The following is a 14505-nucleotide window of genomic DNA, read 5'->3' as shown; positions in this document are numbered from 1 at the left end:
TTGGCATTTAAGATCGCTTTTTCTTTAATTTGGCATTTAAGTGAGCCGGCGAACAATTTTAATACTAAAGTGAGCACCATACATAAATATTGTCATTTGAGATGCCCTTTTGTCCTTTTTTTTTTTTTTTGGGTCGAAAACCCCTTCTGTCCTTTATCTGGTTAAAATACCATAGACACCGCATTCATCCGTAGACAATCCAGCGCTGTGGCATTATTATGCTATTACCAGATTTTGTAGTACCAACAAGTGACAGTTCACTTTCAAACCAGACCGGTGTCTGTCTGTCTACCTTTGCGCAATTCGATTGCTAAGGGAAAAGCACATCCTTTTCACTTGGGCAACACACAGCTCGAGTACCTATCGCTTAAACCCTCCAAGCAAACTCTCCTATGATCTGGCAGATCACTGCACTATTGTTTCAAGCAGAGGCTTAAAATTGACAGCGCCGTGACGAGGTGGGAACCACTTACTGATTAGTGAAGGAGCTTGGCCAACCGGCGCGGACAAGGCCTTCACTCATAGAAAGTTCCTCTAATGTGCACGACACCATTGAACTTGATCCTCTTCTCCAAGGTTCCCAGATGAGGAAACCCTAAGAGAGCCGCTGGCTTTTTGTGGTTTTCACATTCTTAAACAGGTAATGAGGCTTTAGGCAAGCCAAAGAGTCTAGGGCTGTAATACACTGCATAGATAAGCAAAGTCCATATGGATATCACAGAACAAGAAAAAAGTACCATTTTGCTTACACCATACAAAATCTATTGGTTTCAGTCATGTGGCTTCCCATCAATACCTTCATCAACCATAATTTCCAAAGTCACCTTGATGAGCTCATGCTAAATGGACATTAATAAAACCAGAGAGTTCAAAGAGGGAGATGATTGACACCCTGCCATAGACAACTTGCTGGAGTAACCAATTGCAGAATATGTCAACCAAAAATGCCACAACTGCGCAAACAAAAGTATATGTATCTGCAGAGCATTCTATTCTATCCTCCTATACATAGCATTGAGATGAGTGCTCCAACAGCTCAAGCCACTTCCAGTTGAGAAAAGAATAATTAACTTACCCTGTCATTTACAATATATCTCACCTCCTACTCTTTCCACTACCTTAATGGATGTATGCATGATCTAGCAACAATGAGTTCCAACTACAGAGGTAGAGCCGAGAGTGAAGCACCTGCTAGGCGATGAACACAGGTTTCACATACTTTGCATGTTGGGCATGCCATACTCAGCATAAGGATCATTCCAAGCTGTTCTGGTTATTGATCATGTATATGGCAAGCAAAGTAATAAAAGCACCACCCAGCTGTAGAGGCGAGAAGGTTTCATGGAGAAATATGTACCTGCGGGTACAGTTTTCGTTATGGCATAAACACGAGGCATGCAAAAATAAATTGCAGACAATAAAAGGCTTAGGTAGGGTGGACTGTACCCGAAAATTGAAGCAAACATAGGAGTAAGAAATGTGAGCGAGCTCAGTTTCGTCAAACTTCCTGCACGCAATAGCAAAACAGAGTAAACTGAAGTTGGGAGGAGATAAGAATACTTATCACACTTTCATCATGTGTAACAAGAAAAATAATCCACAATCTGAGGATAAAATATAAGACTAAAAACAACCTTTTGTAGCATTGTAGTAGAATACACCATAACTGATGGCACTTCCACAAATTGAGGTATAAAGTAGCGCTGATATATCAGTCATGGAAAGCTCTGATAGACCACTGGTAAAGATAGGATCATGATTGAGAATTGAGATTATTGCAAGAGGAAGACCGCCAATAACCATATGCTACAGGAAAAACAATCAAATTGAAGACGTCAGTTAATCTTCTAATTCTTCAACTCTTTTTACCGAGAGGGCTGATCTTGACAAGAAGAAGACCACAGCAATGGTCAGCTCTACTAAATAACCAAAATTAGAAGTCAAGAGTTAATCATGTGCTGTGAAGTTTTATAATTGAAATTCACAACTAAAATATGATATATTTGGGCTAAGCTTAAATGGAACGAAATTTCCTAAGTATGGATAGTTAATAATGTCTGAGCAGTGCAAAATCTACGCACTTATGTGCAAGGCAATTTAATGTTAAGCCCATATGACAGATCAATTATGAAGGTATCATGCAGTCTCCCCAGTGAATAGAGAACCAATAAGCTTCAAGGTGGTACACCAAAAAGTTATCATTTGGAACAGTAAAGAGATATAAAATCATTACAGCTAAAAAAACACCCCAAAAAATTGTGAAATCGAAACACACACAAGTAGCAAAACAAACCAACAATGGGCCTCTACCTAAATACAAAAAGTAAATTTAAGCAAATTCAATATCCTCCGGGCTACGTGGAACCTACCCATCCAGTAGCCATAACTGGATCAGAATACTTGGAGACCCAACGAACCATAACAGTTCCAATGGCCATGCTCTGAGCTGCAAGAAGCATCCACCACTCACCACTTCCCCACAGTGAAAAATTATTGTCGTCAATAGCAACTGCCGGTACCTACAACTCGAAACTCACCATCGAATAGTGCAAGAGCCATGTGAAATAGAGATTGCTTATCAGTAACGATCCTTATGCAACTCTAATATGACCGTAAAAAGAAAGAGAGACAGATATCATTGGAAAAATGTATTAGGCAGTGCGAACACGTAAAACTCACAGATGCTCACATCAAGCTATAGATCCATGACCAAAACATAAGTCATATGCTTCCTTCTGAAAGAATCTTTACATGAGATAAAGGTGAAAGTAATGCAGCTTCTACCAAGAATCAGCCAACTAACATTCAGCATGACAATGGAAATTACTTGATAGATTTAGGTTAGAGGTTAAAAACAACTGTAGGGAGTGGAGAGAAAGTTCGGTCAGCGGTCACTCTTTGAAAATAGTTAACGAGGATCTAAGGCTTGAATCAAACAATTGTAGCTGGGAAATTTACAGCACAGTCATCAAAATCATAAAAAATGTGATCAAAAGTGGCAATTATTTTCACATATGCTTTGGCTTATAAATGTAAGGAATAGGAATTTGAAGTTTAGTAAAGTAAACTGCAAGTTAGAATGTATATGATAAGGAGAACAAGTGGCAGATGTTCTGGGCATGGAGTGCAAGGTGGAGCAAGATTCTATCTGAAGCAATTATAACCATGAAACCGCATCCTATGAGAGACCATCATATGCACATCTCACGCAGACAAGTCACAAAACCATCAAAGAGTGGTCCAATGACGAGATAAAGAATGTTGCATCGCATCCCCGAAGCACAACATAACCCATTTAGTTTCTAAATATTAGAATCAAGCCAATGCATATTCACTAACTCAACACCCAGCGTAATCAAAATACAACTGGGGACACAAGAATTACCTCAAGAAGAAGAAGTCCCACAACACCAAGTATCAGCCCTGCACCTCCAATTAACCCAATGGATTCACCGAACAACAGGGCTGCAAGTATAGCCACTGTTAAAGGCTGAGAGTCAATGATCACCTGTAATAAATCCAGCTCCAGTAAGCCAAGCATAATAGCTCCTTCACTATCAACTGCCAAATCTACTATAACAGACAGGGAAGAAATATCAAGACAGCAGACTCCATTGTGACTAATCCCACTAAAAGACCAGTCTACCTTTCTATTACATATACTCATTCATCCATTAGTGGTGTGGAAAAGAATAAAGGCAAGATTTTTCAGGTAACAGTACAGGATTCAGCGCAAGCGACATCAGTCTTCTGACATGAGCCATTTCATGAAGAGCACATGTCCAAAGCAATATGCAAGAATTTCTGTTACTCAGTAGCCATATTCAACATCAAAGAACCTTATTGTTCACCTATAAAGTTGAAATTTTTGTTCCCTCTTCTTCTCATGGAGGCATTTAAACTGAGATAGAGAATACAGTGAGTTCAACATACGCTTCCGAGACCCGCCGACGTCCTCTGCAACCCTTGGGCGAGAAATCCCTGCCCCAAAGAACCCATCAGCAGGGGAAAATAGATTATCAATCAAACATGTCGATCTCACTTTATTCACAAGAAGGAAAAGCAAAAAATGGCACACAAAGAGAGAGAGAGAGAGAGAGGACCGACCTGAAAACAAAAGGCGTCCACAAGGGCAAAAAGAGTGATGGAGAGCCAAGCATTAAGGCCGGAGGGAGGCTTGCGGCCGCGGGAGGCCGCGAAGGCGATGAGGAGGAACCCTGCGGGGATGAGGCGGAAAGAGGACACGAAGAAAGGGCCGGCCTTGGGAAGGACCTCCTTCATGGCCACCATGGCCGTGCCCCAGAAGAAGAAGGGCGACACCAGCACGCCCCACTCCCACAGAGACTCCTCCACTGAGGATGTCGATGTCGACAACGACGACGACGTGGCCGCAGACCCTTTGTCGTCCACATCATCCATTGCTGTGCCCACACCGTCCAAGGACGTTTCCCGTTCGAATTCCACCTTCTCGCTGGTGCAATAGATTTGGGAGCCGCGTTTCTTCTTTCTCTTCCTCATGACCATGAAGAGAGAAGGAGGGGTCGCATTCTGGGTTGATCTTCGGAAGGGATGTTTGTGGGGGTTTCGCACGGGAAGTGAGGAAAATGAGCTTCGAATTGTGAGGGACTCCATTGCACTTGCAGCTGGTTTATGCCAGCAGTTGAGAGTCCATACCATCTCTCTCTCTCTCTCTCTCTCTTTTTCCCGCCGCTCTCCGCTCTATATAGCCCGAGACAAAATACCCAGTGAGCCAGAAAGAGAGAGAGCGAGAGCAACTAAGCATAGCAAGATTTTTTCTGTTTCCATGGTTGCTGCAACTGGTGAGGCGGGGACAGCCACAAGTTCATTTTTTTGAGAAGATTAAGAAAAGGAAAAAGACAAAAACAAGATGAAAAGCCAATTTTTAATGATTTTTCAGTTGAGTAATAATTTCTTCTACAGTCCGAGAATAATAATAATAATAATTTCTTATTATTGCCAAGTTCGCATAACTCCACATATATCAAGTGTTAAGTTTTGTAAAAACCACAATTTTAAAGACTGAAATGTGCAACAACAAAAAAAATTGAAAAGTTGATGATAAAAAGAGACTCATCGGATGGGAAAAACCTCGTCTGAATTTCAAACGTAGAATTTCAAGACTTCGATTATGCTTTTTCTCTTCTTTCTTTCTACAAAGATTCAAAAGTAAGAATTTCAACTTTGGTTATTCTTTGATGTCAAGTAAGAATTTCAACTTTGGTTATTCTTTGATGTCATCTGGTCTTTGATGTTATAACCGGATCATTTCTAGTTTTGCAAAAAGGATTGCAATGAACAACGAATGTAAGAATTTGAAGGTGTGTGACATCAAAAATGGATCATTTCACTTGGGAAATTTTGGGCATTGCTATGAAGATTAGTCATGGATGAGACTGTCGAACTAGGTTATCCCCATTCCCCACCTTTCGCATGAAACTGCAGTCATACTTTTAGAACATGTCTGGATTTGTTGTTACTTTTATATTTGACATGATCTAGATTAACTAAAATAAGTAATTTTTTCCGTTCGAATGAATTTCACCTATGGCTTCCCAAACTTTGGTACATCTTGCCATAAGAATTTTAAGCTTTTATTTTATGAAAAATTACACAAAACTCACTCGAATTTTGGGGTAGTATACATTTGTTCTTAAACTTTCATTATGTTACGGCCGTTCAACCTTAGTTATAAATATGCCGTTCAACCTTAGTTATAAATATGCGTTAGCATGTGCAATGCACGTAACTTTTAATGGTAAAAGTGTATTTCATCTTTTTTCTAAGGAAATATTTCTTTTACCCTGATTTCTATGAAGAAAAATGAAAGAATAAAATAACTAAAATTTCAATATCGCAAAAAAATTGACCAAAAGAAATACTGGAAAAATGAGTATCTACTTATCAACATATAGAAACTGTCAAAACTTGATGGATAAATTAATATAAATAATAAAGAAACACAATTAATTTAAATGGGAAAAGACCCCAACAACAAAAAGTTCAAATTACAAAAATTGAATATTCATTATCTCCTCTTTATCGATTAATTAATGCAAGAATGATTTAATCAATAAAAAATACTTAAGAATTTCACATGTGATTTCAATTAACCATATACTTTTACAAGTTAAGTACATCATTTCCTTCTATAAAGTTTAAGACTTTTTATTAATCAATAATCCCCTTAAATATACGTAATGAGTACCAATTTCGTCATTTCACCTTTATTGTTGAGGCCTTTTCCAATTTCTGTTTACTATGTTTTCAAAATATCTTATTTAGGTGTATTAAAGTGGCCATGTTTGTCAAATTTTAATAAATTTTATTGCTTAATAATGTTGTTGGTATTTATTTTTCCTATTAGTGGTATTTTAGTTAATTTAGTTTTCTCCAACTTTCTATATTATCCTTTTTATACAGCAAATAAGGGGAAGAGAGGAATTTCCTTAAAAGAATGAGATGAAAATATACTTTTACGCCTTAAAAGTCATGTTCGCACACTTAAAAAAAAAAATGGAAAATCGATGGCTATAACGAAATGAGAGTTCATGGAGTTAGTACGGCTCCGTTCATTTAGTGAAAAACACTTTTCACGAAAAATGTTTTTCGAACTTTTTGGCATTCGGTTTATGAAAAATGAACGAGTTAAAAGAAACATTTTTCATTCATGAAAAAAAATACCTTCAAAAGTGGAGAAAATGGCTTCCTCTTTTTGAGAAGAGAAAAATATGTTCTCTCATCCTTCCTTCCTCCACTCTTTCAAAACACTTTTTCTTTTTAATTATTTTTATTTTTAAAAATTAAAAATTTCTATTTTTTAATGTTACTTTTTTCTTATTAATTTTTTTTTTTATGTTTTCCCTTCTTCTTCGCCCGGTCGTCGGGCATGGCCACGGTCTGCGAGCCAAGTGTCGCTGGCTTGTGGCGAGGCTCGAGCTCCCGCAATCGGCATCCAACCGAAGAAGAGGGGAAAAGAAAAAAAAACAAAAAAGAGAAAAAAGAAAAGTAATAAAATGAGAAAATAAAACAAATTAAAATTTTTAAAAAATAAAAATAAAGTCAAAAGAAAAAATAAAAATAAAAATAGAATTTATTAAAAGTAGTGAATGGAGGAAAATGAAATTCGATTTTCCATAAGCGAATGATAGAAAATATTTTTCAGGTTTATGCCGAACACGAGAAAATATAATTATTTTTCTAAAAAATGACTTTTTGAAAAATTCGAGGATAAACGCGTCCCACCCCAAAGATACGGTGGATTTTGAGTAGATTTCCCCTTTATTTAAACGACTTGGAGCTCTAAATTTCTCTCTTTGGTAATTGCAGTTTGACCAGGATCCCATCAACTATCAAGCTGAATGCCAGACGTGGCAGCTATTTGGCTTTCAGATCAAACTAAACAAGCTGGGGGCAAAAGATAAATTTTGAGTTCGCGCGCCTTGCAATGCATCCCGAGCTTTAGATAGAACCTACAAAGCTCTCTCGGGCAGAGGGATTCTTTTATCAGGGTACTTTCAGAGTATGACCATCTTGATAGGTTCACCATTTTTATATGGCTGAACTCGGTTCCCAGATCACGGAAGTTATGGCAGAGTAGACTTAATTCAAGATGCTACTGCACATGGCCACGAAGTCGGTGTCGTGACAAGGTATAGCGCGCCTTCGGAACATGCGAGCACATGAAGCAAAGACACGAAGAGCGCCGGCGATTCTTCTGCTCCGAGTTCCCGATCTCTCGCTTGGAATTCCAATGCAGACAACAGCATAGCAAAAAGGAATCTCAGTACTATTCCTTTATGAGGCTTTGACTTTGTCAAGTCGATTTTCTAGGAACTTCAGATTAGATTTTAGATCCAGCTCTCGTTATAAATAATGTACCTAGAGACTTGGGTTCTTTGCGATCACCTCAAGAAAGAGCAAGTGATAACGCAGAAATTAGTTTGTTACTGTAGGTCTCTGGGAGGGCTTGTGAAACACTCATCATGGGCACTCTCAGTTTCTACTTTGTCATGATCTTCTCCTTGTTGCTCGTTGAGGGCGGCCAGGCCGACCTCTATGGATCTGCGCCGCCGCCGCCGGAGGCCGTTTCAGGCAAGGACTTTCCTCAGTCGGTGTTCTGCAATGACCCGAAGAGTAAATGCTTCGGGGCTCAGATCTCCTGCCCCCGCCAGTGCCCCAGCATCAAGCCGTCCAATTCCAAGGACAAAGCTTGCTTTGTGGACTGTAACTCCAAGAACTGTGAAGCTCTATGCAAGAGTACGTACTGAGCTTAGACAATAGTGTGCGGGTTTCTAGCTCGTTTCTTAAATTTCCCATTGTATGGCGCTGTTCAAAGAGTACTAAATGTTTCCATTTCGAATCTCAGAGCGAAGGCCGAACTGTAACGGGATTGGAGCAGCATGCTATGACCCGAGGTTCGTTGGGGGCGACGGTGTCATGTTCTACTTTCACGGCAAGACGAATGAGCAATTCAGCTTGGTGTCCGACGTCGATTTCCACATAAATGCCCGGTTCATCGGCCGCCGCCCCAATGGGAGGACGCGCGACAACACGTGGATCCAAGCTCTCGGCCTGATGTTTGGTCCCCACGCCTTCACACTGGCCGTCAACAAGGTCGCCCGTTGGGACAACGAAGCGGATCAACTCGTCCTAACCTATGACGGCAAGCCGCTGCTCCTCCCTCTGGGCCAGCTTTCTGCTTGGACCACTCCGGACAGCAGGCTCTCTGTCGAAAGGACGGCAAAGTCCAACAGCGTCACGATGCTGCTGCACGGCTTCGTCGAGATCTCGGTCAATGTTGTCCCCGTGACAAAGGAGGACGACCGCATCCACAAGTACCAGATACCGGACGATGATTGCTTTGCCCACCTGGAAGCGCAGTTCAAGTTCCTCCGCCTCTCCGACCACGTGGAGGGTGTCTTGGGCCAGACGTACCGCCCAGGCTACCGGAGTCCCGTGAAGAGAGGCGTCCCAATGCCGATCATGGGTGGAGAAGATAAGTACAAGACGTCGTCGCTCCTCTCTGCAGATTGCAAGTACTGCATTTTCTCGGCGCCCGATTCGCGGACCGGGGCGACCGAATCGATAGTGTTGGATCCTACTATGGCAGTGGTCGATTGCACAAGCAAGATTAGTCCCGGAGATGGAGTTGTTTGTCGTCGCTAGATCCTAGATATGTTCTTCACATTATATTTGGTACGATGGAAAGGGACGAGGGTGAAATAGAATAAAGAAAGGAGCAGAGTGGAGAAATTAAGATAGTTGTTGTGTTTTATAGCTGTGTATGAAAGAGATGGAAAAGCATATGGTGATTCCCTTTTCCTTGTATTTGGAAACTTTGGAATGGAAAAGAATAGTCTTGGATTGTCTAAAATGTCCTAAAAAATAAGCTGTGAGAGGCAAAATTAAGAGGTGCCTTTGAAATAATTTCACTTTTATAGGCAAAATGCCATAAAACATGTTTGAGTTTTTATTACCTCCAAAAGAAAATGCTTTCTTGATAGTGTTGTCATGGGCGATACAATCTCGACCGTAGATCCACATACCACATCGCGTGTTTTGCATAAAGCACTCATTAATTTAAAAATTGTATGGTCAGAAATAACCGACAAGATTGTTAAATGGTCAGAAATAACCGATAGTGCCTATTCATTTTCAAAATTACAAGTATCATGCTCCAACCTAACTAGATAACTCAAGTCTGAAGCACAGGCTTAGTTCCTAGGCTTACGCCACCCGAACACCCAAACTAACAACCTGACTGTGCCACCATATTCCCTCGCCGCCGCCGCCACCTTCGTCGTCTTGCTGCTCGACCCTCACCGCTCATCATCGTCTTAGACCCAGCTGATTATCTCTCCTCTTCCTAAGGTCAGGTCCCCCCCCTCTCTCTCTCTCTCTTCGTCCTCTGCGACTCCTCTCTCTCTCTCTAGCGCAACATGAAGGTCGTGGCGTCTATGGTGGAGAAACGAGGTTGCCGATACAAGGAATTTCTCCCTCTCCCTCTCCCTCTCCCACACACACACACACATTCCGGCATTCTGGCACGTGGCCGAAGGACAACCTTGGTCTAACTAATAGAACGAACGATGAACACAACAATTTGGCCATTTAACGCAAAAATCTAATAATTCTGATTAATACCAAGAGTAGTAGCACAGCCATCAGAATCTCAGAGAACTGTTAGGATGATTGGAGTCCCCTCGTGATGCTTTTATCTCTTTCTTCACCCCCGGTACTCCTTCATTCATTTCTCTACCAGACTTCCTCTAGAGATGGAAGGCATTCTTGGGCTTCTTTATTCCAAACCCACGAGCTCACTCAATCTCAAAACTCTACGCCTTTACCAGGTCTCAGGGGTTCTCAAACTCGTCGATCGTCCCATGTTTTCTTCATCAATTCATTAGAGAGACAGCAATAAAAATTTTAACTCGCTCAAATGGGAGCGCTGAATCTGACTATCCAGGTTCAGAATGTCGATCCAACTGTGACTGCTGCGGAGCTGGAGACATATTTCTCATACTGCGGGACTGTGGATAAAATCCAGCTCCAGAGGCAAGGAAAAGAACTTCACATTACAGACCAGGATTTTCGAGTTTTCGCCCAGAATAGACATTATACCCTTTTGGATGATACCAATGGTCCAACTAATTGGTTGTTGATGATGGCGCAGGAACAAGGACGAGTCCCAATCGGCGCAGGTGACTTTCAGGGCGCCGTTTGCGTTCCAGACCGCTCTTCTTCTCGATGTAAGGAAATAAATGAGTTTGAGTGTTTGATTCAACTTACATGCTCTCATGCGCTTCAGGTTTGTTTTCCTGAAATTGGTATTCGTTTGTGTTGCTTATTTAGACGACGAGATGGCATTGAACTTCTCTATCGTTTAATCTCTCTTTTAGGCCAAATTATATACTCCGACGTGTTCTAAAGCAGTTTTCCTCATCTGCAGAATGCTATGGTTGCCAGGCAACCAATTCGGGTGTCGCCATCAGATGATTCAACAATGCATGTTCGTTCAATTATGTTGGAGGGTGACACCGAGGTTTCTTGCTCTCTTTTCGCCCTCGTTCTCGCTCGTGTGGCATCATGTACATCCTCTGCATATAAGCATTTCTAAGCTTTATCCCTTCCTGTCTGTGCTCTTCTTCAATGAATTCAATCGGTAGTTCATTCCTGGTTACTCCTCTTTGAACCCAGAAATTGAGGTCCATAAAGACTGCCCTCGATTTTTCATGAATTGGGATCTAGGCTCCAGATCGATGCCATCTTTCTCGAGATGAATTCCTGCTACAGTTTTTCGAACCCGTGACTCGCTTGGCATACTGATTACTTTTTCAGTTGCAATTCCCCAATCATCCTTAAAATTCCGTTGTGTTACAGGACGACCTCCGTCCCAATGAAGCCGTGATCGCAGGAGGCACCACCAACATATTGGACAGGACCGGGGACAAGTTGGAGGGGAAGTACAAGTTGTCCGAGAAAGGACGAGTGCTGATTGATCAGACACGCGCAGCAATTCGCACCGCGGAAAAGGCGGCAGAAAGGTTCGGATCTTTGCTCAGGAAGAATCCATACGTCGCCCCCGGTCTGATGTTCTTGTCCGGAGCGCTTTATAAGGCTGCAATGTACGCATCTCAAATGAGGGCTAGGAAAAGAAATTGACCCTTAAAACTCCGAGACCCAGAAATTCACACCCTCATGGCATAATGCTAGAACATATGACCTTCTATAGCACTAGTGAGATTGTTGAAACTGTTGAGAATAGAGGGGTCGAGCGAATCGATTGAATGGTCGAAATGAAGGAAACGAAATTGGACACCAATTTTACATTGTTTGATGCGAATGTCGGAACCTATGGCAGCATGAAATTCCACTATAGAAACAAGCGATATTACGAGATTACAATCACTCGAGTACTCAAACACATTCTTTGTGTCTCCCGGCCCCCAATAACACTCAATAACTCACACAGTGTTTAGCCCCTCATAATTCCGAGCGAAATCTCACTCGAAGAATCATATAAATTCTACTCACAAGAATTTAACTTGCTAAATTACTAATGGGCATAATTATAATAAGTAAATCCTCACGAGAAGAACTCTCTCTTCTCTCGGCCACCGAATTCGGCGCAATTGTTGTTGGACAATTCTCTTTCCCCTTTATAATGCAAAAGAGAGTCTCCATCAAAGAGGCTCCCTTCATGGAATGCAGCTTGTATGAACATGAAGAAATTCAACAGAAGAAGACAAGCATGCGTTCCCTTCATGCATTAAACGAAAAAGACAAAGAGAACTCTTATTCTCCTTTAATGCATAGCCAAGAAAAATCAATAAAAGAATGCTCATTATCCTCTTGCGACAGAGAGTCAACAAAGGACATGCGCGGCCAAAAGGAAAATTCCAAATAAAAACCCGAAATTTTCTCATTTTCTTAATTAAAGATCCTAAATAAATTTTATTTCAAATAAGAGTCTGAAGTAACATAATATGTTTTGAATAAGAGCTTAAAATAGCCATAAAGTTTCAAGGCTAAAGGGCATTTTCATCATTTATCATTTTGATTTTTTGTTTATTTTTTCTCTAGTTTTTCATTTTCTTTTTTTTTTTTAATAGCTACATACAGGTAGCACCCCTCCCGCCTGTGGCTGCTAGCCCACCTCTAGTGGGGGGCCGGCGGGGGTGGCCTTTGGCCTTGGCCAAAATCAAGATAGGGTCGGGCCCTCTCTCGGATCCGGGCGAGGGTCGCCGGCCCTCGCCTTAACTAGGGCAGGGGTCGCCCAACCCTCTCTCGATTTTGGCAAGGGCCTGCTGGCTCTCGCCTCTGGTCGATAGGGTCACCGGCCCTCGTCGAGGCACCGACGAACCCACCGGCCTTCACCGCCCCCCTTCGGCGTGCGGTGGTGGCCACGGGGGGGAGGGCTACATTGTCTTTTTTTTAATATATAAATTTATTGTTAATTTTTTAGGAAACAAAAAAAAAAGACAAGTCTAATAAAAAATAAAAAATAAATAAGGGAAAAGACGAAAATGCCCTTGAAATCGGGCCCCTTTTTTGAGATTTTATAGTCACTTCAGGCCCTTAGTTGAAACACTGTTCGCTTCAAACCCTTGTTTGAGAAAATAAGAGCAGTTCAAGCCCTTATTTAAAACAAAGTTCACTTGGAGCCTTTATTTGAGAAAATGATATGACTTCGGGCTCTTCTTTTGAATTTTCCCAGCCCAAACAATCCACACATGCTCAATCAGAAATGAAACCCATGTACAATCTTCTTCTTCTCACAATTGTGGCTGAAAATATTTTCAGCATGCAAAGCATTTAATGTAGAGTTTGGCCTCCCTACAAAATCGTTGGCGATCACAAAAGCCCAATGTGGACTTTATTTATCGAGATGGACTCGCACGCGTTAATTTTGATATTTGTTCAATGAGCTCAAATTCGAAACATATTTTAACATAAACATCCGATGAATGATGAGTGTAGACTTTTCCGATTCAATATAGCATCTAAGATCGATTAATGATCTAGTTCGGAGATAAGGCTTCTAGCGGATCATGGCAATGCCATGTGTGGACTCAACTAGATTTATTCGGCCGACACAATTTGCTAGGGCGATTCTCTTCTTATTCAATGGGTGGCTTCCTCTAATTCTATCCTCCTCAATCATTCTAGAGATCCGTCAAGACGAGAGCTGTAACTTATTTAAAGCCTCTTCCCTCGGCGATCACTCCATGCCCTCGTCAGACGGGACGTGGGCTTAGTTCGTCTACATACCCCGCACCTATTGAAGTCGATCCTGCTCTAATATCATCTATAATGACTCAACACGTGAGCCAAGCCCTGAAAAGGAGTATTCCGAGTAATCAATTCAATATGGTAACAATTTCGGGGTAAGTGTTGATTTATGAAATTAATGCGAGACTCGAAACTTGGCAACCGGTCAAGAAAATTCTAATTCTTTCCTTTACTGTCCTGGCCACTCTTCCTTTCCTCGTCAAAAACTTCCTCACGTGCACAACCCGAATGGCCAACCAAACACGGCAATCTAGAATCCACTAATTTTAGTCATGACCCATGGATAAGATTGAGACGTATACTGGAGTCGTAATTATGACTGAGCTAATTAGCTGGCAGTGTTTAATTTAGTTTCTCATTTTTCTTTTTATTCATTTGGAATAGCACTGGAGATATACTCCTTTTTTCGAAAAAAGGATCCTATAAATCATACCAAATAGAAAAAAAAAAAGATTTTCATTTCTAAAGAAAAATAACATTTTGAAAACGATAAAGTTTCATTTTTCGTATGTTTATCTAGTGCGGTCGATGCACTCGTTAACGAAATTTTTAGGTAAAATGTCATGTCATTTTTTGAAATAAAGGTAGAATTTTTTTTTGGGTCTAAGAAATGCAATCGAATTAACGAGCCATAAAAAAAGGATTAAAAAAATTGCTTACTTAAAGGTGTAATTAACTCCCATATGAGGTCAA

The 14505-nt window shown here is 41.0% G+C and overlaps 3 protein-coding genes across 3 annotated transcripts; 2 read left to right on the top strand and 1 right to left on the bottom strand.

Annotated features, from left to right (window-relative positions):
• Nucleotides 1-884: 884 nt before the first annotated feature.
• LOC115745430 (WAT1-related protein At3g02690, chloroplastic) lies at nucleotides 885-4781 on the bottom strand. The gene is made up of 7 exons (XM_030680963.2): nucleotides 4108-4781; nucleotides 3934-3981; nucleotides 3386-3508; nucleotides 2370-2519; nucleotides 1635-1806; nucleotides 1447-1507; nucleotides 885-1357 (listed from the first exon to the last, which is right to left on the bottom strand). The coding sequence occupies exons 1-7, from the start codon at nucleotides 4675-4677 to the stop codon at nucleotides 1255-1257; spliced, it is 1227 nt and encodes a 408-aa protein (XP_030536823.1). The 5' UTR covers nucleotides 4678-4781; the 3' UTR covers nucleotides 885-1254.
• Nucleotides 4782-7947: 3166 nt separating this feature from the next.
• On the top strand, nucleotides 7948-9312 carry LOC115745425. The gene is made up of 2 exons (XM_030680959.1): nucleotides 7948-8277; nucleotides 8387-9312. The coding sequence occupies exons 1-2, from the start codon at nucleotides 8004-8006 to the stop codon at nucleotides 9184-9186; spliced, it is 1074 nt and encodes a 357-aa protein (XP_030536819.1). The 5' UTR covers nucleotides 7948-8003; the 3' UTR covers nucleotides 9187-9312.
• Nucleotides 9313-10340: 1028 nt separating this feature from the next.
• On the top strand, nucleotides 10341-11682 carry LOC115745371. Its single transcript, XM_030680896.2, has 4 exons — nucleotides 10341-10575; nucleotides 10694-10769; nucleotides 10970-11062; nucleotides 11401-11682. Exons 1-4 carry the CDS (start codon nucleotides 10460-10462, stop codon nucleotides 11680-11682), a joined length of 567 nt encoding a protein of 188 aa, XP_030536756.1. The 5' UTR covers nucleotides 10341-10459.
• The last annotated feature ends 2823 nt before the right edge of the window (nucleotides 11683-14505 follow it).

The sequence above is a fragment of the Rhodamnia argentea genome, chromosome 8 (assembly GCF_020921035.1).
Source record: "Rhodamnia argentea isolate NSW1041297 chromosome 8, ASM2092103v1, whole genome shotgun sequence".
Lineage (NCBI taxonomy): Eukaryota > Viridiplantae > Streptophyta > Magnoliopsida > Myrtales > Myrtaceae > Rhodamnia > Rhodamnia argentea.
Note: the sequence above shows the minus strand (reverse complement) of the source record. Positions and strands in the feature narration are given on the sequence as shown.

Excerpts from the sequence above, each read along its gene's own strand:
- LOC115745430 (XM_030680963.2), bottom strand. The coding sequence starts at position 4,677 with ATGGTATGGACTCTCAACTGCTGGCATAAACCAGCTGCAAGTGCAATG. Across the intron at positions 3,509-3,933 it reads CGTCGGCGGGTCTCGGAAGC|GTGATCATTGACTCTCAGCC; the intron begins GTATGTTGAACT and ends GATTTATTACAG. Across the intron at positions 1,358-1,446 it reads ATGTTTGCTTCAATTTTCGG|GTACATATTTCTCCATGAAA; the intron begins GTACAGTCCACC and ends CTGTACCCGCAG.
- LOC115745425 (XM_030680959.1), top strand. The coding sequence starts at position 8,004 with ATGGGCACTCTCAGTTTCTACTTTGTCATGATCTTCTCCTTGTTGCTC. Across the intron at positions 8,278-8,386 it reads CTGTGAAGCTCTATGCAAGA|AGCGAAGGCCGAACTGTAAC; the intron begins GTACGTACTGAG and ends TTCGAATCTCAG.
- LOC115745371 (XM_030680896.2), top strand. The coding sequence starts at position 10,460 with ATGGGAGCGCTGAATCTGACTATCCAGGTTCAGAATGTCGATCCAACT. Across the intron at positions 10,770-10,969 it reads AGACCGCTCTTCTTCTCGAT|AATGCTATGGTTGCCAGGCA; the intron begins GTAAGGAAATAA and ends CCTCATCTGCAG. Across the intron at positions 11,063-11,400 it reads TGTTGGAGGGTGACACCGAG|GACGACCTCCGTCCCAATGA; the intron begins GTTTCTTGCTCT and ends GTTGTGTTACAG.